Below are 23801 nucleotides of genomic sequence, written 5' to 3'. Positions count from 1 at the left end.
CTAAAACAGAAGACTGCAACAACGACCCTTGTTGACTCTACGGAAATAGCTCAATAACGCGGTCGTAATTAAGGCCTTTGGGCTGCACAGACGGTTGGCCAAACCACTCTCTAAACAATGACATACTTGCAGTGATGTAATGGCGGCACCCCTCGATGATCGTCACGGTACATTATTGCTCAACAACATAATCCAATCCGTAGCTATTTCTGTGCCCGGGTCGACACGGTGGCAACACCCGCCTCGGTCACCTGTCTGAGCGAGTTGGACAGGCGCTCTTGCATCTGGGCGTTCTCCTCCCGCAGTCGGCTGCTCTCCGCCCGCGCCTGCTGCAACTCCACTTCCACTTCACCCATCTGCTTCACCTGCCCAAGAGCAACAACGACATTGACGACGACGACGATGAAACGATGCTCATTTGAGCAAGGAGGCACCATTAGTATAAATTTATTAATTTCGACACGGTAAGCCACTTCGTTGAGCTATCATTTGTGGCCAGGGCACTTCTGAAAAAGAAGCTAATAGCTCAGTGGGCTTTACCTGGTAAAACAATTTTTGTGTGATTTGCTTACATTTCCTATACTTTGCATTCCTATCGTGTTTTTCTATTGTTCATTGTTAGAACTTTCTGACCCACCCCCTACTGGACATCTGTGAAGAAGAGCTTTATAGCTCATTGGATTACTGCAGTATAAATAGAGATTCTGATTCTGATAACACGAGTGTGCTTGTCCACCGAGACCTAAATCATGTCAAACCTTAAAGGATCGTGCGGTAGTGCTCACTGACTGTTGATGGCCATGAGCAGATGGTAGACATTCCATATCACTATGGAAAACCAGTGCCGTCCCACCAACAAATCATGCTTATTTTATTGACCACAGAATGATGATGGGCTCGGTTGATTCCTCGCAGAGGTTTGAACTTGCAAGCTCAAATGGTCTGCCACAGCACCACCACCTGGATAAGTATGTATTCACAGGTGCAGTATAAATACATACAATTTAAAAAAATACTTTTATTCTTAAATTGATTTAAAAAAGTTTGGGGCAGAATAGAAATACACTTTTCAGCCTCAAGACCTTATTAAATTCTACCATGTTGAAATCAACAAACGTAATAATTTCAAGAAGGATTTAATAAAGTTTGACAGTAGAAATTTGATATTGTACACCATTAAAACTTTTTATTGTAAGTTTGAGGCTGCACCAAACACAATGTCAAAAGTCAGCAATGTTTCTTTGTTTGTTTACTGACACATGAAAATTGCTATTTATTATTGCAAACGGAAATGCTGCCACCTCCCATTTCCTATTGTGCACATCTAAATAAGGGCAATTAAGTCTGGGCGATTATGCACAACTATACCAGAGTGCTTAGGTATGTGTTAATGTGCATGTGGACACACATGCATGCGAATGAGCATGCATGCATGTACAATTGAATATGCTCGTGGTAATTGTGTGTGCGGGTGTATCCAGTCCGAGTGTGTGAGTGCTTTATGTACCTGCAAGCCCGTTTGCGTGGATATAAGTAAGCGTGCATAATTGCGTGCGTATGAGTTCACAGGCACACAAATTCACGCACTTTTGTGACTGCGCCCACGAATTTGTGTACACGCGAACGTGTGTCCATGCACGCGCGCACTCGTGCGATTTGAACGCACGCCTGCTCCCATCGTTTGGGTGTGGGCGCTGCAAGTGAGCTTGTGGACACGTACGTGCGTGCTCGTGTGCCTTCATACTAATCTCGGAGCCCGAGTGCACGCGTGTGTGTGCGTGTGGGGAGCGATAGTGTAGCGGTTAGCGCGCTGCGCTATGAACCCGGCGACACGGGTTCGATTCCCGCGCACTGCCAACATCGGTGACAATTATCTGAACCGGTCCCGGACCACCCCTAGGTCGACTCAGCCTCAAATGAGTACCTGGTGCAGTGTGTAAACATTGCCACTAGGTAGACAAAGGCGGTCGGGCGTGGTGCTGGACCACCCACCCCCTCGTGTACCGTTCCGGCCTTCATAGGTGCTCGCTAACAGCACTTGCCCCTACAGTCTGTTAAGGCTATACGGGGGATCCATCCTTTTGTCTTTGTGCGTGCGTGTGCGTGTGCGTGCGTGCGTGTGCGTGCGTTTGCGTGTGTGTGCGTGCGCGTGCGTATGCGTGTGTGCGTGTGTGCGTCCGCGCGCGAGTTGGCACGCGTGTGCTCGCGTTGCGTGAGCTCAGGGTGACGGCGCGTGAGGGCACCTTCTCCTGGTGTGCCCGGAGCTGGGCCTGCAGGGCGTCGACGCGGCCCCGCAGGGAGAGCACCTCCTGCTCCGACAGCTGCAGCAGCCTCGCATGCGCCATGTGCCCATTCTGCTGCAGCGAAGCCATCGCCATCTCCAGCTGCGAGACCTGGGCGACACGGGGTGGGGGGGGGGCGGTTTGGAGGTTGGTTAAGCAGGGTCTCGCACCGCCGTGCTGGAGAATAAACCTAGAGGGCAGTCAACATGTAATTACATTCAGTGCCCTCTCCTCCCTTGGTGTCTCTCACGGACAACATGGTACTACTGCAGACGTTGTCTCATCCACGCCGTGATCAAGCACGCACACTGCGGGTCAGAACACTCATCGTTACGTTTATTTTTCTCCCATTGCTCGACTTTCGAATTGCCCCCTATCGTGTATTTTCCCAACGAATTAACAATTTTCTGTTTATCTATTCGTATCTTCTTGTTTTACTCTGGCTGCTTGGAGCATTGGGCCTTTGAGCCTTGTACTAGGCAACTGTGATTAAAAGAAAAAGTAAACCAATTAGTTGGTCCTGCTGCTGCACTTGCAGCGGTGCATTTATGCAATTATATAAATAAATAACCGATCACCACTTTCAAATACCACATTTCCAGCAATTAGGCCTGAATATCACGTACTATGAATGAGGGGGGGGGGGGGGGCCTTGCCTGCAATGTCACCGATTACATATTATTTTATTTTAAGGCAGCGTTGTTGACAAGTGTGTTGAGTGTTTTTTTGTTGTTGAAAAAAAAGTAGCGTGTCAATTCAAAAGTCAAGTGTTTCCTTGCTCAAATGAGCACTGGAGTGGTGGTCATCAGTGTCGGTAGCCCTGACCCACTGGTGAACATTCAAACAGCCTTAGCGGGAGGCCAAACTCTCTCCAGAACAACCACGAGAAATCTGCAACACGTGCAAACGTGCGCTACAGAGCCCCTGCGGGGAATAGCGTTTAGAATATTTGGCTGCTATACATATCCACATGATAAGCCACTTCCGTTGAGCTATCATTTGTGGCCAGGCCACAAGCTGTATAGCCCAGTGGGCTTTACCTCGCAAAATTCAAATAGAAACTGTTTATCTTCTTGGTTCTTTCGGTAAAGTCACGTAGAAGGGAAGTAATAAAATAATAAAAATAAAACATAATAAAATAATTCTCACGACGTTTCGGCTACAACGCAAGCAGCCGTCTTCACGTTGTAGCCAAAACGTCGTGAGAATTATTTTATTATGTTTTATTTTTATTATTTTATTACTTCCCTTCTACGTGACTTTACCGAAAGAACCAAGAAGATGAATCCCTGCAGTCACGAAAGCTTTAAATCGAAAAACTGTTTAGTTTTAGTTTAACTGTAGGGGAGGGTTGCGGGGGGTTGTGCAGTACCTTGTCGCGCGCGTGCGCCAGCTCTGCGCGTGCGAGCTGAGCCTCGTGGGCGAGATGATCGTTCTCACTGCGTTGCTCACGAAGCTCGCGCTCCGTGAGCCGCGTGACGCCCTCGCGGAACAGCTGCTTCTGTTGGGACGTGTCGGACGCCGCCTGAGCCGAGCACTCCAGTGCGTACGCCTGCAGCAGCGGAGTAGATGTTAGGTGTGTGCGGGGGACGGGCACCGTGGGCTGTAGGAGCCATATCGCCAGGTACGTTTTCGTAGTCGTGACGTAGGGCACGCCGATGCAATTTTTGGGGTTCTACCGCGACCAATGAAGTTGTTGAAGAAACTGCCAGAATGTGGAGCGAAATATCGGACATCAAGCCAAACAAGCACGTGGGAAAACCCCAAAACACATGGGAGAGCTGTACAGAGGAGCCATTCTGGACAGTAGTTGTCCATTGGGTAGCGGTGATGATCCATGGAGATCCAATGTTAAATACGAACCGAGTTTACAGTAATTCACAACCGAGTTGATTTGTCATTTATCGAGCTACGGCAGTTACCTATCGAGATGAGTAATAACTCAAAATAGTTACAGCAATTAATCATCGAGTTCACTAGTCACTCTTTGAGGAAGAGAAATTAACAATATATTTATGCCATTACTCATCTCGTAACAACAACAACAATAGCAATGACCCAAATAGTTGGATTAATTATTCAACAAATTTGGCATTACCCACTAAGTTCCAGCAACCGGCACAAAAATATTATAAATGCAATGATTTAGTGCTCTTTGTCAATCGCCTGCTGGATGAGATGCTACTCCGTGCAGGTAAGTGAAGGGGAGCCAGTATTGTTATCCGTGGCCAGGGATCAAATTCAGGTGATCACGTTCATGGAACAATGCACTCAACATAGCACTCTCCTCAGATTTTGTAAACACACACACACATATACATAGATATTTAATGCTGATAAACACATTTCCTTCAATTAAAGCAGATGAGAACTTACTAAGACCAGATGTTCATTTTGCTGATCTCGTCAAGGAGCATAAACCATCAAGCGAGATCCCGTCAACCTCGCAGTGGCTTTTGGCTAGCCATTGAACAAAGATGGTCACCAAATTACGCTCTTTCAGATGCGCGTCTACAGCCGTCTGTTTTTTTTGTTCATGTTTTTGTTTTTTGTTTGTTGCGGTTGCACCCGATTCAAGAGCCGAATGGCTCACAGGGCTATACCTAATAAATGAACTTGAACTTGGAACACTCTTTTTTCCAATATTAGGAAGCCATTGGAGATATGCACTTTTAAATTCAGATTAAAAACTAATTTCTTTAGAACTTTTTAGAACGTTTAGTTTGTTGTCCTTCCCCTGCACCTCTGATTAGTACGGTTGGCTATGTACGGTGCAAACGAAGTTTAACATACATAAAACATACGTAGAACGAGTCACAGATATGCCAAGTGCTGCCCCACCTTGTCCCGTGTGAGCTGCAGCGCCCGCGTCATCGACACCACCTCCTGCCGCAGGGTCTCCCTCTCCTGCTGCGCCAGGCGCAGGTCGGACTGGAGAGCAGCCGTCTGAGCCGTAGCGCTGAGAAGGCTCGTGTCAAGGCTCTTTATCTACTCAGGAGGTAAGCAAGAGCCATTCATCCACATGTGCACACACGTGCGCAGACACAAGGTTAGCCAAACCACATTCGTTTAGCTTTAAATTGGCAATGTATCTAATGACCATGTTAAACTTTAGAAATAAAATTCATCTTACGTCTCAAATGTGTGTGTTTTTTTAAAGATAAATGTATCAATCTCCCAGGAATGCAGAAAGGTGCTCATAAGCTATATGAAAAAAACACATTGCTATGATGGAACCAGTCTCTCCCTAAATTTATGAGCGTTGAATTCCCACAAAAATGGTACTCAGTTTATTAACCACAAAACGAATGAGTCTAGAGGTGTGATTGGGATTGAAACTGCAACATTCACGAATGTGATCGATCGCTCCAACCACGGATGACTAACACAATGCACAGACATTGCGATCAAATAATACCCGAGTCAACTAGCATCGTCGAATGACTGTAATACCAGCACCGCTCAAATGTGCCGCATCATTTGCCGAGGTGAAACGTGTCCTCTGGGTGTTCATACGAGGTCATACGGGGGCAGGGGCGAGGGGAAGGCACCTTCTCGCTGGACTGGTGCAGGTGCTCGGACATGGCCTGCGAGTGCTGTTCCAGCTTCTGTTTGTTCTCACGAAGGCTGCCCACCTCCCGCTCCACGTGGGAGAGGCGCGTCACCTGCACACGATCGACATAGAATTAAAAACTGTGAATGGCTGAGCTGACCCCTGACCGAGCCGTGGTGAGGTCACATTGTTCTGTCTCTCTCTGAAGGTGGTTCGGACAAGTTGTATTTTGCAGTGGGTGCTGAGGTAGAGTTGTAGCACATGAGAGGCGGGCCAGTGTAGATTGTGTGCGTGTTGCGTGGTGAGAATAGGTCGTCGCATGGGTTGCTTTGTGAGGGTAGGTTGTACCATGTGTTGCGTGGTGAGCATGTGGTGAAGTGTGTTACCTGGGTTCTGTAAGCGTCGAGCTCCCGAGAGAGCACGTCCCTCTCCTCCTGTAGAAGATCTCGGTCCTTCGCCAACGTGGACAGCTGAGACACATCCTCGGCTGCTCGATAGAATGCCTACACACAAAAAAGGTAAATGTCTCCACGCTCAACGCATCCGTTGGCAGCCCTCAGCCAGCGCTGGAAATTCCCCATTCAATTGACGAGTGCGAGTCTATTGCTCAAGATGACAATTGTTCTAATCCCGCAAAGCACTTCTCTTTACAATGACCCAGACAGCTGAGAAATAACAAAGTTCTGAATCTCGGATAACCTCATGACATTTCTCAAAATCCACTCGCATCACTATCCCACGTCAGCCAAAACACCCAAATTCATATGTGCATGAAGCAACATGCACTGAATGCATCTACGAGTAAAGACAACTCTCAAATCAGGGGCAAACAGACAACCCACAAGGATCACTCGGCTACCTACTATCTGCCATAGTTCCACCTACTCAACCACCTCGAATGCCCAAGCAAGGTTAGCGTGGTCACAATTCACGATGACCTTTGGAAAATCCACCTGAGGTTGCTTCTCCTTTTATGCATGAATCAGAATGTAAATCTTGCAATTTGCACAAATAATTCCAGGTGAGTTTGATTGAATCCAACATTAAAAAGGTGTCATATTGAGGTGGGTCGGTGGGTCGGTGGCTCAGAGGTTAGAGGCTGAGCTGGAAACACTGAGAAACGATTAACTAAAAAAAAATCATTTTTAAACGAAACTATTTTTATTTTACTATATAAGGCCCACTGAGCTACATAGCTCTTTTTCATAAGCGACTTGGACAGAAATGATCACTCAACAAAGTGGCTTATGACGTGGAAATGTATAGCAGCCAAATACTCTAAATGCATTATTCTAAACGAGGAGGGGAAAACCGGAGGACGTGGAGAAAAATCCACACGACCACAGGGAGAGCATGCAAACTCCAAACATACAGGCATCAGGGCCATGATCGAACCCACAACCTCCTGCATACCAGGCGAGGGAGTTATCATCTCGGCACCGCGGCACCCCAGAAGCCGGGTTCGAAGCCAGGCAGCTGCCTGTGATTAAGCCAGCCTATTGCTCTGTGTTGTGCAGGAGTGAGCTATAATACAGGTTTTTTTGGTTAAATCGCGTAAATATATAAACGTGTCGTTAACACCCGCCATGTAAACAGAACATGCCAATTCGTCACTAGTACAGCACACCGGTGTGTTCGAGAGCCAAGCCACAACATTTACAATCTGAGTACGACGTTTCTCCAGTAATTACAACTAGCTTCATCAGGCGACAGCCAGATTTGTGGAGAAGTCAACCTGTTTCATTCCTTAAATAGAGGCGTAGATGTGAAGACTTGTGTTCTCTTCTTGCGCGAAGGGGGGGGGAGATTAATTAATGCATATAAATGACTATGGGTATCCATTTCCGTTTGGGTCATTTATATGGTAATCAACGTGCATTATGCATGCGCATTATGCAAGTCGATTGGGTAAGGAGTGAGCTACCTTATCCTTTGAGGCCGCCAGATCCCGCTTGAGTGTCCGCCTCTCCTCCTCCAGAAGGCGAACCTTCAGCTCGGCTGCCTCCACGGTCGCCTCAAGCCTGGCAATGCGGGCCTCGGCCTGTGCCGGGGAAGCAGTGGGACAGCGGTAAAAACATCCATCGTGTTCAATGAATATTTTTGACTGCAGGAATCCATTCTAGCATTCAGACGCTGTCTCCCCGACAGACCTGGTCTTCACCGGAGGACGGCTGCTTGCGTTGTGGCCGAAACGTCGTGAGAATTATTTTTATTATGTTTTATTTTTATTATTTTATTACTTCCCTTCTACGTGACTTTACTGAAAGAACCAAGAAGAAAAAGTTCAATGAACATATTAATAATACCTTGTATTTGTGTTCCATGAATACCTTTAAATATACATTTGAAATAAATTACATTGAATGGTATGTTTCGTTGAATTTGGCTAGATGGGCAAAGCACCCCGAAATATGCTTGATCTCGTCAGATCTCAAGAACTCAGCAGGGTTGGGATGGCGCTTTCATGAGCAACCACCACGCACAGACAGATTGTGGTAGGGCAGCAGGGCTGGGTGTGGGCATCTGAAGAGAGTGTAGAAAATGCATTGGTGAACTGTACTTGCTTGTGTGGCGATCGAAACGTTGTGATCTATTTTTTTTAACCTACGTGACTTTACCGAAAGAACAAAAGAGTATGGAATCCTGCAGTCACGAAAGCGTCGAATCAAGATTGTACTTATATCCGCTCACAGAGGGGGCAGGAATGTGTTTGTGCGCACAAACATCCCCTTAGTCAATCCACTGCTGGATGAGGGCCTCCTCACGTTATGCAGATTGAGTTATTTGACTATACCTCACCATGATGATCGGTGCAGGTTGAAGAAAGGAGAGCAAAGACGTGGGATCACACAAGTATAGTACAACACTGGATTTTGATGCACTGCTCTCTGATGTTACCTAAAGAGTTGTACAGCTTATCACACCTGTTATGTAGGTGGTCACCCATCAAAGCACTATCTATGCTCAAACCTACTTATCTTCTGAGATGTGGCAATATCGGGCCCTCTTGGCTGTTCTGAGGTACTGAGGGGATCCCTCCAGGGTTGGTGCTTTGGACATATCTGTGGTCATTCCCTGGCCTTTGTTCTGATGTTGGGTGCTCGAATGTTTACTGTGACCCTGCCGGGTTCATGTTGTGTTTACCCCATACGCTGATTTTGTTCGTGTTATTTCCCTGTGGTGTTCTCATCCGTTTATTTACGTTAAAATGTCACTCGAATTGTTCAGCGTTTTTAGATGCAATTTCCATGAATGACGGTATATAAAATAAAATTATTATTATCGTTTTTGTAGGAGGGTTTTGCCAGCGCTGAAATTCTTTCCTTATTTTCTGGCACAAATTGTTTGCGTGGGCAGTGACAGGCAAGCAATCATTTAGTACGATGAGCCTTGCAATCGAGTGTTTTCACGTTCCATAAACAATTATAAACAGCTTTAGCACAAATGGAAAATGGGTAAGAGATTTATACATCTGTCAAATGTTGCATATTGCTGGGACTGCTGAGTCAGGGGGGGGGAGCATACAAAAGAGGCAGGGCTGACTGGTGGACAACACGCGAAAGCCACTTCTAGGACATTCAACTCAATGGCCTTACCATTACATACTGTACTGAAGTTATTACTGCAATTGTTAAGGATATTTATCTGTATTCTTGGCTTTTTTCGGTAAAGTCACGTAGGTAAAAAATAAAAAATAAAATTACCTACGTGACTTTACCGAAAAAACCCAAGAATATTAATCCTTGCAGTCACGAAAGCTTCAAATCTGGATATTTATCTGGCTCGGTGGTGCTATGGTCCTGAAGATCGCAAGTTCACATCCCCATTGGAAATCAACCCAGCCTTTTATCATCTCTCCAGGGTTAAAAAAAGTGAGTACAGTAAAATCCCGTTATTTCGGTATTTGATAATTAATTTGTAATTGGGGATAATTCGGCACGGCTGTGCTTTCGGCATCTATATGGTGTATTAGTAATTCACCACGAGCCGAATTGCTGTACCGAATGGTCAAATTTTGGCATACACGTGGAGCGACGCCACGACCTAAACAACGACTCGGTCTGGTGGTGGCGCGTGTGGTGAGCGTTAATTTAGACCTGTTGCTTTGGACTTTACCTTGTTTATGCACTCTGTGCAAGCCAATACCTCTCAACAATGTCATCTACACCTACATCAAGAAGCAATAGAAAGGGACTGAAGTATAAATCCCTTAGTCTGCGAGACAAATCCAAAGTTTTGGATAGAATTGATGCAGGTGTGTCAATGCGTATGGTGTGTGAAGAGTTTGGGAAACAAATTTGTGTAAAAAAAAATATTAGGGCAGGAGGCACGGTGGAGTACCATTGTACATAATTCGGAATATTGGATCATTCGGCAAGGCCAGAGCCCCATTTGTGTCGAATTAACAAGAGTTTACTGTAATTCTTTGAGAACAGCACTCGTTATGTGGACCAACTGGCATTCGCACATAGGAATGTAGAATTTACAGCACTGGCTTTGTGTCATCCAGCAGACATGAGCATCACCAAATGTTCATTTGAGTAAAGAAACAGACTTTTTAAACTTGTTCAATTGTCTTTTTTCATGCGAATGCTGTCGTATTGTTATTACCATGTCGCTGTGCATTTCTAACCTCTTTTTGTCGCTGCTGCTCAGCCTCCAGACGATGAGAGGCTTCGGCCTGTTCGCGCTGCTTGGTAATGGCTTCGCGCCCACTGGGATGGCAGGGTCGGGCGCCATTTTGAGAGGGGCCATCCATGTAAGATGAGGCCTCCACTAGGCCCGACTGTTCTGAGATTGTTTCATTCTGTCTTGGATGGTGAGGCAAGCCTGAGGAGACATGTTCCGTTGGACCCTCCAGGCACGGGGAGGATTCGGCCCTATCTGGTTGCCTGGCAACCATTTCCTTCTGACTTGGATGATGAGGAAGGCCTGAAGAAATGTGACTCGTGGGCTCTTCCAGACGAGCATATGCCTCAGTCTGGTTCTGTCCCATAGTTACAAGAGCATCCAAGCCTTGTGGATGACTCGGCTGCTGATCTTTGCTCGTGACCTTGCGAGACAGGGCCTCCAGCTCCGCCTGTAGGCTCCTGCACTGTGAAGTGAGGTTACCGTTGTCCAAGTGCAGAGTGTCGACTTCGGCACTCCTGTCCAAGACCTGCCAAGGGTGCACAGTAAACAAGGTTAATAGCCAGTGCTGATAATACCACCACACAATTTCATCACTTACTTTTGCTTGATCCCTCATCCATCAGCTTTAACAGACAACAGGTGATATTTCCTTGTTTGTTTTTACAGTATCCCACCTTCTGGTAGTAAGTCTTCCCCATGGTTGCCAATCTTTAGTTGCCACTCCAATGCCTATCTTTGGAACCTGGGCTCCTCCATCCTGCACATGTGTGCCACCCATCACAACCTCCTCTTTGTCCAACCTACAATTCTTTATTACCATGTACTATTACAAAACTTATCCAATACTACTATGAAATGCCTCGTATTTTCCACACATACCTAGAATAAACAGCCAGAATCTTTTTCAATTTAAAGCTTTCGTGACTGCAGGGATTCATCTTCTTGGTTCTTTCGGTAAAGACTTTACCATAAGAACCAAGACGATGAAAGCCAGAATCTTATTTTGCAGTTTCTTGATTACAATCCAGTTCGTTAACGGATATTTTAACATCACTTCCTCATGAAGGCCAGCTGGCCAGGAAATTGCCATAGTTTAATGTTTATTCATATATCAGGGGCTGGGTAGTATATTGGTCACCTTCACATTGATTATAACTCGATTCCATTGCAATTCAAACTCTGACCAGGTAGTGGTAGTGTGGACAGATTGCTTGCTTTAGAATTCAACAATTCTGGGTTCAAACCCCATTTGAGGGTCTACTCAGCCCATTAGCCCTTGAAGATTAATCAAATGTATAACCACTTTGGGGGTGGAATTTCCGCCACTATCTTAGGGACACCAATGGAGACGAACACCACTCCATGTTAACCTGAGCTGGGAGACATGTTCATTTGTTGACTTTTGAATTGAGCATTTTTTTTGAACCAGTATTGAGTCAAGGAGTGATTCCAACTGTCAAAAAAATTTCAAAGTACTACAGTGGTGAACACTCCAACCACCAGACTGTCCTTGAATGTTGAATTATGCTACATGCGCAACGCTGTCAGATTTTAACTAAAAATCCTGTTGGGTCACTATCGTTTACATGTAAAGCATATGATCTGCTTCCCCTTCTGCCAGTGATATTCTACATTACAACAGCTGCATAGCCAGTTCACATACACGGTAACAATACAAGAAGATATTCGATTTTATTGCAGAGTAAAAGTCGAAGGATCCCCATGCTTCAACATGCACTGGGCAGGGCCCATTTAGGTATTGAGCTATTGGCAGATTATCTCTGTGAGAAAACACACTTACACAAATCGGTAGTTGTTTTATGGGTCGAGTCATCTGGACAGATTATTTTAACACTCAAAAACACCTGCAGTCATATTTCTTAGTCCTATTTTTGGAAATCCAAAATAAATTGCACTTATTTGGTACCAAACAGTACGAGTAAACACAAAGGTATAGCAGCATTCGTAAACAAAGGCGTTGTATAACGGAAGCTGTGTGGCACTGAATCGATCGTGTACTGCAGCACTGAGATATTTTTTTGTAAGTCGGCTGGCCTAGGTCAAAGTGTACCTGCTGATTCAGACTCTCCATGATTTTCTTGGCATCAAGGTTCTCCTTGTTCAGCTGCTCAACAGTTTTTCTGCAAGCGATAACAAGAGATACCGAGAGAGAGAGAGCGTGAGAGAGAGCAGATCAATTTTCTAAAGATTTTGCTCCTGTGCAAGCAGAGCAATTTTTCACACGCCCGTTCTGTTCGCCATACAGCCACTCGCACAATTGATTTCTATCACATTTATTGGTAATTCAAAAAATGCAATCTACTGATTAACCGTATTATTAATCACCCCATCGCTGATGTATTCCACTTTGTGCAACGGGTTTTTAATGACAATATATTTATAGCTGAAAGGTCATAAATAAATGGCCCAATGTGTATCCATTAAGGGTCACGAAGTAAGTGACAGGCAGGTACGAAAATGTGTTTTTTTACCTTTCTGTAACATCGACCCGGTTCATAGGCTTAGCATATACTGTGCTCGTATGGCACATGCATATTTATTTATATTTACAATCATCTCTCACAATTCACTGCTGGATGAAGGATTTCCCAAGAGGCAAAGTCAAAGTGTGAGAGCGGTTAAGAGGCAGATTGCGGAGCTGGCAGGCCAAGATCATGGGTTTGAATCTGGACAACTGCCCCTGATTAAAACCAGGTTCTCAAAGTGTAGTGATTTGATGGGCATAGCTCCGTCACCAATGACTGCTGTAACCCCCCCCCCCCCCCCCCCATCATATATTACATTTGCATATAATTTTAACAACATTTCAGCCCAAAGAGTTATACATGTTTTGACTGTCGGGGCAGGTGGGAAAAAAAACTGCCCCCAATGTGGATAAAATGTCACTTGAATCGATTTCACACATAGTTCTATGATATCCATGGGCTGTTCTTTAACATGGGGTGATGCACTCCACTGCAATAAATCAGAATGGATTCTTTGTCGCATAACGTGACACCAAATAGCACAATCTGAATAAAAACTATATCAATGTCACAGCGAGTTCCCATGCTCAGACATGCATGAGGTCGTGCTCATCGCTGTTCCTAATCAGTGGTGGAAATTCCACATTCCTGTGGTGAAGGCCAGTATAAATATAGAATAACCACAATTGGCCTTTCACATTGCGGAACTCGTGGTATCATTTCCTTGTAGGAGATGGTTAATTTGGGATTCGACCTGAAGACCTTATGAATGCGGTCCTCTGCCACGTTGGCAATGTTTGTGTGCAGTATATATTTATACATTAATTCTAGATTTGAAGCTTTCGTGACTGCAAGGATTCATATTCTTAGTTTTTTTCGGTAAAGTCACGTAGGTAAAAAATAAAAATTAATAAAAGTTAAATAAAAATTAAATAAAAATCACGACGTTTCGGAGGCAACGTTAATTTTTATTTTACTTTTATTAATTTGAATTTTTTACCTACATGACTTTACCGAAAAAACTTAAGAATATTTATATATTACATACATATATGGTACAGTATATATATTCAGATGGGTGCAGCTATGACTAGAGCTCTTGACCTGTGATTTAAAACGTGCGAGTTTGAATCCTGGTGAGGGGTTGAGACTCAATCCACCCTCCTTTTAGGGTCAAGACATTTAGTAAAACTTGATGACAGGTCCTTTGGCCCCTCCCATAGGAATAAGGAATTTCCACCTGTGTCTCCGGGCCAACATCGACGACACGCACCGTTCAACATTTGGGAGGCATGGACTTGGAGGCACGTTTTACAACCTAATAAACATCATAACCAAGATTGTAGGTACAATACCCATACAAACGATGAAAGCACTCAGACGGACTGTAAGAATGCAATTAGTAACACTGCAGTGCCTACTGATGACAATGGAGACATTTCTCATGGTTAATGACAGTGTTATATGCCAATGAAATTATGTTACGGACAGTGAGGAAATAATTATGTGCTGGTGTTGATGCATTGGGGATTCAAAGACAAAGATCCCCCGTGTAGCCTTAACAGACTGTTGGGGCAAGTGCTGTTAGTGGGCACCTATGAAGGCCGGCACGGCACACGAGGGGGGGGGTGGGTGGCCAACACCACGCCCGGCCGCCTTTGTCTCCCCTGTGGCGATGTTTTTAACACACCGCACCAGGTACTCATTTGAGGCCGAGTCGACCTAGGGGAGGCCCAGGTCCGGTTCGGATAATCGTTACTGGTGTTGGCCGTGAAGCAGGAATTGAACTGGGGTCGCCAGGGTTGTAGCGCAGCGAGTTAACCGCAAAACACGCACACACGTGGACATTCAAACGTCAAATGCATACACACGGCTTCAGAGCCACGGTCGATCTCTGTAAATCAGTGGCATGAATGCAAAACCAGTGGCTTTCTACTCTGGCAATAAAAAAAAGCCGCGAGGGTTACATTCGTGAAAATGTCTAAGAGACTACCTGTCCAAGCGAGCAATGTGACACCACTCGTATGTCTTGAGCCTGCAGTGGAAATTCCACATTCCCATCGTAGGAGTAATTCTCCCCATTGGATAGCCACTGCCGACTTTCCACAAAGTGGTGTTCTATTTATCGACCCCGCAGGGATGGACTGCATTAACCCCAAAACAGAGCTTTGAAAATGCTAACCCTGTAATTGTCATTCAAGCACTTATCCAGGAGTGGCATGGGTTGCTGGTTCAGAAATCACTTTAAACTTTCACTTAAAAACGAATGGGACAAAATTGTATCTGAAACAGCGGGCAATTTTTTTGTTTTCCAAAACACCAAAGTTCCTCCTCTCAATCACTGCTGTTAATTCAAGAAAGCAGTGGTAGGCGAAGGTGTTAACACAGCAGAAGATGGGTGCATGGACTGCACTGCATGTTAGTTGCCAGCGATGACTCATGCAAGCGCATTAATTGGCGGACTCAGCTGGGTGAGGCCACGGACGATACCTGTGCCTCTCTGCCGCTGCCACCCTTTCCCTCTCCAGCCTCCGAGCAAGTGCGGACCACCTCAAGATGGCCGCCTGTAGTGCCGCCCTCTCTTTCCCGGCAGCACCGATCGACGACTTCACCTCGTCTTCAAGTTCGGCTGCATCGCCACCTTTCGAGTTGCTTTGCTTTTTCACGGTTCGTTCATTTTCACCAGACATCTCGTCTTCAACGCCACGACATCCCGCCACTTTGTTCTTCACGTTCTCGTTCACGCTCCATTGCGTCCACACGATCCCACGTGGGGCGATGTCTGGGATGGCCACCTGTCCTCTAACAGCTTCCTTCCCTAGCTCAATTTCAGCAGTGCCATTGGGTCCATATTCCTCGGAAGATTCGATTGCTATCGCCGCATCTGCGTGCGCCGCAACTTCAAGCCCATTTATAAACACATCACCCACAGGCTGCAAGACGCCCAGTTCCGTCTCTGACTCGGCGCAGCTGGATGTGGGGCGGCCTCCATGGCGAACACTGCGCTGGACTTGGCTCACTGGCAGCATGGGACCTTTATGGACTCCAGCAGCACCAACATCCAGGCAGCGATTCACATTCAGCCTCGGCTCCTCAATCCCTGACTTGCCAGCATCAATTTGGGTCCCATTACCATGGAAAAGTGCATCCTTGCGTTGTGCACACGCCATTAATGATAGAGTGGTGCCCACGTTAATGTTGTCCTGTCTGCAGTGAGGGTTCCCATCTTTAACTATCACTGCAATTCTGGTTTTAGCATCTTCTTTAGCATCATTGGACTGAAGGCTTTTGCGAACTCTCTTTGCATCTTGCCACGTGTTTCCACCAATGTTTTCATCGAGACCTTTCTCTGCTGCCGTCGTGCCTTGCACTCTCCGTCCCTTCGCCTGTCCTTCCAATTCCGCACTCCTCACGGGCTTAGAAATTTTCATTACTGGTTTCAATTTCACCTTGGGCTGACACCGGTCAGGTGCGAGCGCTCCATCGAGGTGCTGTCCATCCTCATTTCTAACCTTATTTACCGTTGCACAGCCTTCCAAATCTTCCTTCCAGTGCACCCGCTTGACGTGTCCAGGTGTTTTCCCGACACTGCAATCAGGCTCATCATTAAACACCCGCGTGTCGTGGCCCCGCTGGGGTCTTGCCACGGAGCCCCCCGACGCCACTGCTCCCGTGAGAGCTTCAGAGATGGCCGTATTACTGCCGCTCATGATCAAACACCTCTTGCCCAGGCCTTGTGCTCGTAATAATGTATCTTCTGAACGTGTGTTCAGAAAGTACATTATTTTAATGATCATGTTTAAATAATGACAACACAATAAATGTAAGTGGTCTCACTATGGCAGCGCTTAACCACTGGCAAATATGTAAACATTCCTTTGTTAGGGGCCAGTCTCCCCATAAATAACAACCACTGTTCACATTACATTTTTTGGCTGCTAATTATGTTATATGCACATCAGTGTTATTCTATTATTAGTATACTCAAGCTGTAATCGATCATGTCATTCTGTGTTTTGTTCTTGCATATTATTCTGAAATTGTATATTTTAATGCATGATAGTGGTTATATACAATAGCATTATTATACATTTTTTTTACCAATTTTTATTTTGAGGAATATCTAAATTATGTTTTTACGTGATCTTTTCTACAATTGCCCCTAAAATCAATGGATATTTAAAATTTCTATAAAATAAGTCGTCTTGCTTTTGCCACATAGGAAAAACACTTGGCCCTGCATCTTTAGGAATAAATAGGCATTTAAATATCGGAACACAAAATTAAGTGAGAAAAACTAACCGAGCAAAACTTGATTATGCAATGTAACAACAAAATAATAAAATATTTACTTTCATATACAGTATTTGTATCTGGAAACAAGTTTCACTCTTGAGCCAAATATAAAGCAAAAAGCAGGAAAATACAGAACACATTGTGTGCGGGACAGACTGTGCTGCAAACCCAGGAATGCACAGGTAAGGCAAGTGAAAACTCATCACTCGAATCAAACTCTTGAGTAAGTTTGCTCAGGAACGTAGGCAAATTGACAAGAGAACTCTGAGCAATAGCGAGAAATACAGACTGTGGTATTGCACATGCCCCATTTGGCAATACAATGGTCGACGAGGGGCTTCCCCATATCACAAGGGTCACGAAGATTATTTGACCATACTTCACCATGCTGGTCAGTGACGGTTGGAGAAAGGTGGCGAACGTAGACATGTGAGCATACGTTTGCAGGACAACAATTACTGTACGTGCCTTTGCTGCAATGCCCTCTGCTGCCCACAACGCAGCCCCATAGTATGGACATGTGGCTTTGAAACCAGACGAACAAAACAAGAACACGGCAGGGCCCAGCGGCAATATGCTGCGAAAAAAACGAAGCTTTTAGAAACAAATTCAGCCTAACGCAGAGTCTATGTGAGAAATTCACTCACAGTCGGTGCCTCCCTGCTCAAGCGAACGTGAGAGAGAGAGAGTTCATCTTCTTAACCATAGCCCTGAGTCAGCAGCTGAAATTCCACACTTCCCGAGGTGCTTGTCTGCTGGCCAGTCCCTCCATAACACAACTACTGGTAATTAGCAGGGTGTTACTTCATCTCTCATGATTCTCTGATGCAATACTCCACTAAGAATCCGCAAACTAGCCGATTTCATTTTTCCATCTCATCGGCGGCTATATTATTGGATGCGTTCCATTCTCTGGCAGCCATTCTGTCATTTCCCTTCGAGTGATGTGTCCTGCCCAAGCACTTCCTTAATTACTTAACACATTATCTATCGCGGGTAGAGTTGACTGCTGGCTTAAGATTTAAACTCATTGCCTTCTGAATGTGAGCCGAGTGCTCTGCCTTAGCCCAGCAGGTTCGTGAATACGTCACCAATTATTGTGTAATACAGGTGATTAATACTCTGTAGTCAGAGCATTCAATTTATAATTTACAACACCATTAATAAAAAAAATTCTAGCTATAGAGCAATTTAGCCCATCACTTCCCTGGGGTCAATAAAATATGCCACTTTACAGTAAGCAGCATTTTTTATATGAAGATATTGAATCCTGCAATAGAGCTGTGGAATTTCCATCGGTGACTCCAGTGCCATACATGACTGCGAGTGCCATCCAATTCATGTTTGAGCAAGGAGACACTTTCACTTGACTACGACTAAATAAAGCCCTCGCTCAAACACTCTCTCCGACTCGCATACATGCACAGACACACATCCATCAAGCACCCTTCCCTCTCTCCCCTCGTGACGCTCTCACCTTTGCTGCGCCATCTCTGCCTGGTGTCGGTCCGTCAGCTCGCGCTGCATCCTCTCGCGTTCCTCGCCCAGTTGCCTGGCCAACTCCGACACCTGTAGCGCAAAGTGCTGCTCAACCTCTGCCTTCTCCATCTGCAGCTTCTTCTCCATGTCCAGCTTCTGCCTCTTCAGCATGGCCTGCATCTGTAGCTTCTCTGCCTCATAGTCCTTGGCTCGGTCCACTCCATTGGCCTGCAACTTGTTGTGGATCTTCTCAATGTCTGCCTCAGTGGTGGACAGAATCCGACCCTTTTCCCTCTCCACCTCGTCCAGTTTCCTCTTGATTGAGGTCACCTCTTCGTCTTTGGCACTCAGCTGTGACTGCAGGTCGCCACTCTCCTTTTCGGCCTCCCTCAACCTCGCCGAGACTCTGTCCACTTCTTGCTCCTTGTCACTCAACGCGACCCGCAACCTCTGCACGGCCTGCTCGTTGGACTTGAACGCCTCCTGCCGCCCCTCCTCCACCTTCTTCTCCAACTGCTGCACGTGCTCTTTGCTGATGGCGTCGAGGAGGCAGGCCTTCTCCTCCGCCTCCGCCCGCTTCTCGTTCAGGCGTGCAAGGGCTTCGTCTCGCTGAGCCCTCGCCTCCTCAACGAGCTCCCTCAGCGAGGCCACCTGGACCTCGAGGGCCGAGTGCCGCGCTCGGGCGTCGGCCACCTTCGCCTCGAGACGGTCTTCCGCGTCGCGTGCCCTCCTCTCTGCCTCTGCCCGGGTTTGCTCGAGCTTCGTATCAAATTCCTCCTCCTGGTCAGAGGAGCGAGAATGTTACATCGTTCAGACATAGGGCGCTCGCTTAACTACGTAAAGGTCCTTCAAGAGCTGATAAATAGATATTTTTTATTTGGTCAGATGGCATTGTGGCTCACAATTGGAAGGTCATGAGCATTCATCTCCTTTTGCAGTGAACTGAGTGCATCATCATTATGCCGCTGGGGGCAATAAATAAGTGACACTTGTGGAATTAAACAGTAAAAGTGTCTCCATGCTCAAGCAGGTGTGGGTCAGTGCTGTATTAAAGGTTGTTTGGCCCTGACAGTGTTGACATCCTACCAAGCAATAGTATATTTTTTTGACCCTGGGAGAAGATGGACTGAGTAGATAACACCCAATCTGGTTTTAAACTCATAAACTTCCGAATGTGAGTGAAGAACTGCCAGCTGTCTAGATATTATAGAACATACAGTATATTACTGTATATAAGTTATGCATACGTACATACATACGCACGCACACACATAACAAATGCACATTTGGCCAGAAATATATTACAATTCCAGACACTGTCGCGAACGCAAGCGGCCACTCAAATATTTTGTGACGTTATCGAATAAAAGAGTAGGCCACGTGTGCCGACGTCACAGTATAAATTTGTCAAATAAAAAATAAATACTCACAAATTACTAAATTGGGTTAAATCACATAGCAACACCGCCTACGACTGGCAGAGTATACATGTCTGTGAAACTCAGCGCCTTCGCGATAGCCTGGTGCTTAAAGAATGCAGTGAATACCAAGCGTATTAAACGGTTATCATTATTAATTCAAATCTGTCAATTGTGGAGTGGTCCCACGTGGTCTGTGCCACATCATTTACCGCTGGGATGTGTCCGACCCCCCGCCAGCTGGCAGAGAGCTTACCTTGGAAGTCAGCGCCTCGGTGAGACGAAACACTTCCTGCTGGTGCTGCTCCTTGAGATTCTCCAGCACCAGCTCGGCCTCGATACTGAGCCCAGGCGACGCCGCCTCTGGGGAGCGCACGCCTGCGGCACGGATGCAGAGCAAACGCAGCGGCATGCCGAATGAGAACACGCATCCGGCAAACAAACGCAACTTAATGCTCGTTCTCTCAATGCGACGTGACCATTTGCCAAGTGAGGCCATCTCTCCCGTGCTGAAGCGGGGTCCTGATGTGGCACCTTGGCTACCACTGGCTGAGGAGTAGATTCCACATTTTTATGAGACTTCTAGTAAAGTGGTGTTAATTTTATTGACCCTGGATGGGAAAATAGGCTTAGGCAACATCAAAATACGACAACTATTTGAATGCACAACCTTTCCCCATGTGAGTCAAGTGCACGAACCAGTGCCAATTATCTGGATGCTTTCAAGATCAAATGCTAAAAATAATTATGTTCTAGGAACATGTTAGTTTGAAAATATCAAATAAAATATTATTAATTAGAGATCAGAAGATACCCCCAAGAAAGCTGTGTGTATCCCAATGGACTTTTGGCAGGCTGAATCCAGTTCTATCTGATTTAAGGGATTAGCGCTGTTAATACAGCGCTCAAATAACACAAGCTTTTACAAATGCACATTCTGGTCTGGGGGTCTACTCAACTCAATACAGCTTTGTGGAACTTTTCAAATGATAGTGCTCGGTGTTCTTCCCAAAGGTATTGCCGGCGTGGTGGGCATCGTCTTGATGCAAGGAATCAAAGAGGAAATCTCACATGTCTCAGAGAATGACCCGTGTATATATATTTTTTAAAGAACTTCTCCAGGTGCGTTTTTGTTTTTATCATTTACACAGAAAGGGTCAGTGTGTTTCCCATGTGTTCTTCAATGAGTTTGTTAATTTGACAAATATTTTCTAAACCCGGAGCTGCAATCCAGCCTATTGAAGTGCATTTTTGTTTTTTTACCAATGGTTTATTTTGTGTGTAGTCATTGGCCATCAACACATTACACTTCAGGACATTTATTTATTCATGGGCAGCTGCATGGATTCAAACCTAGAAACTTCAGCGGTGGCAGCTCAGCACTCTTCACCTTCGAGCCAACCGGTCTGCTACAGCATCATAGGATATTTTTGTTAGAGGGCGATTCTCAATTGCAAAAAACCAGGCCACAGCCATAGAAATGTGCAATTTCCAGAGTCGGCTCAGAGTTGCCACTGAAGATCAGCCCCCTGCGAAAACTCTCAAGGGGCCACACCTTTGCGCATGATGTCGGGCAGTTTTCTGCGGATCCTGGAGCGGAGGGAACCCGTGCTGCCTATGCTGCTCGCCGACATGCTCCGAGCATCTGGAGCACAGAGAAGCGATCCACGGGGCAAAGTCAACCCTGAGGTACGGTCTCACAGCACTTTGCAAGGGGCTCTTAGCTCGCTGTGCTGACAAAGTGGTAATGGGATGTCAGGCAAACCGCCAACCCTTGAATGTGGCTGAATAATATTTAACACGAATTAAACAGTTTTTAAATTAATGCTTATAATTTCATCGAGATTTATATTTCAATTGTGTGACTGGAATTAGAAAGTGTCATAATGATGGCAGGTCAAAGGTGTAATGATGTCATTCGTGTACAGGTTGCCATGCAAGTTTGATGGTGCTGATGACAATATTGTATATGTACAGGCCTCTGTCAATCTACTGCTGGATGGATGGGAGTCTCTAAATGCCATGCAGGTAATGGGGCCTACTTGCCCATACTTAACTATGCTGGTCAGTGCAGGTTAGTGAAGGCAGGGAAGCATAGACATTGGAATACAGTACAGTACAACAATAAATTCTGCTTCACTGCCATCTGCTGACAACGTATGTAAGAGGCTCTGTAATGATAATATAATTTAAGTGAAAGACGCTGATCAAGTGTAATTATTATGATGAAAATATTGGTGTCAAAATTACGTGTAATATTTATGATATGATGTGTGCAAAATAAACTAAAGACAAAAATATATTTTTTGGCCCAGTGCAAGTGAATTGTTAATGATGTTGCTGCTGACACAAGTGTATTTTTTTTACGTGAACAATATTAAGTGTAATTATTAATCTGACGCTGTGATTCAGGTGAAAGGTGTTATATACATGTAGTAATAATAATATATGTAAAAGGCGTTACATATAATATATGTGAAAGATGCTGGTGATGCGCCGCAAGACATGGAACACACTGCTTGAATGATCACACGAGCTCACGATCTCACGATCTCATGATCTCACGATCTCACGATCGCACTAGCTCACGAGCTCACGATCGCACTAGCTCACGAGCTCACGATCGCACTAGCTCACGAGCTCACGATCGCACTAGCTCACGAGCTCACGATCGCACTAGCTCACGAGCTCACGATCGCACTAACACACGAGCTCACGATCGCACAATCACACAATGTTCACGTCGAGCACACAATCACACAATGTTCACGTCGAGCACACAATCACGTGACGCGCGCGACACGCACCCTCCTGCCCCAGCTCCTCCCCGCCCTCGGGGCTCATCCTCTCCCCGTTGAGGCGGCCGCCCTTGCGGGGCAACGCTCGCGTGCGCAGCAGCTCCACCTCCGACTGCAGCTCGTCGATCCGGTCCTGCATTTCCTACGAAGCGGGTGCGGCGGCAGCGGCAACAACAACAGCTTTAGCAGTCTTCTTGGTTCTTTCGGTAAAGTCACGTAGAATGGAAATAATAAAGTAATAAAAATAAAACATCATAAAATAATTCTCACGACGTTTCGGCCACAACGCAAGCAGCCGTCTGTCTTCTCGACAGACCTGTTCTTCACCTGAGGACGGCTGCTTGCGTTGTGGCCGAAACGTCGTGAGAATTATTTTATTATGTTTTATTATGTTTTATTATGTTTTATTTTTGTTATTTTATTATTTCCATTCTACGTGACTTTACCGAAAGAACCAAGAAGATGAATCCCTGCAGTCACGAAAGCTTTAAATCGAAATTTAGCTCTAGCAGTGTCAAGGAATAGTGTCAGCTGTGCAGGTGGTCTCACGGGGCCGAGAGGGAACGCATCACAATTAATGGCGCTGCCAATGCATCCCCCCCCCCCCCCAGCTTGCTGTTCTCAGGACTAGCAAGCGAATGTATGAGAATTTGAACAAATACTGCATCGAGTGATCTTCTCCACAACGTTATCTATTTATTCCAGATCTCATAAATTATCTTTATTTTACTGGATCACTTCGTCACATTTAATTATAATAGGAATAGTAATTTATGTCAATTTGTCAATACAGTGCTGGAAGAAGTCCTCCTGGTTTTTCGTGTTACCATTGGTGACCGGGATAAGACCATCGGCCT

General features: G+C 45.6%; 1 protein-coding gene across 4 annotated transcripts in view; it reads right to left on the bottom strand.

Annotated features, from left to right (window-relative positions):
- LOC133347250 (ninein-like protein) overlaps positions 1 to 23801 on the bottom strand; it is a 91473-nt gene that overhangs the window by 9253 nt on the left and 58419 nt on the right. For 3 of the 4 annotated variants that reach the window (XM_061559360.1, XM_061559362.1, XM_061559361.1), the window contains 14 exons: positions 22954 to 23086; positions 21702 to 21791; positions 20403 to 20524; positions 18727 to 19508; positions 15444 to 16541; positions 12539 to 12608; positions 10469 to 10993; positions 7760 to 7876; positions 6222 to 6338; positions 5834 to 5947; positions 5124 to 5270; positions 3655 to 3834; positions 2244 to 2393; positions 252 to 365 (listed from right to left, as the gene is read on the bottom strand). In XM_061559360.1, the coding sequence (XP_061415344.1) occupies positions 252 to 365; positions 2244 to 2393; positions 3655 to 3834; positions 5124 to 5270; positions 5834 to 5947; positions 6222 to 6338; positions 7760 to 7876; positions 10469 to 10993; positions 12539 to 12608; positions 15444 to 16541; positions 18727 to 19508; positions 20403 to 20524; positions 21702 to 21791; positions 22954 to 23086 (3759 nt within the window). The remainder of the gene's footprint in view (positions 1 to 251; positions 366 to 2243; positions 2394 to 3654; positions 3835 to 5123; positions 5271 to 5833; positions 5948 to 6221; positions 6339 to 7759; positions 7877 to 10468; positions 10994 to 12538; positions 12609 to 15443; positions 16542 to 18726; positions 19509 to 20402; positions 20525 to 21701; positions 21792 to 22953; positions 23087 to 23801) is intronic. The other variant, XM_061559363.1, reaches the window with a different exon arrangement.

This window comes from Lethenteron reissneri, chromosome 25 (assembly GCF_015708825.2).
Source record: "Lethenteron reissneri isolate LAM-NWPU_2019-01 chromosome 25, ASM1570882v1, whole genome shotgun sequence".
NCBI classification, from domain to species: Eukaryota; Metazoa; Chordata; class Hyperoartia; order Petromyzontiformes; family Petromyzontidae; genus Lethenteron; species Lethenteron reissneri.
Note: the sequence above shows the minus strand (reverse complement) of the source record. Positions and strands in the feature narration are given on the sequence as shown.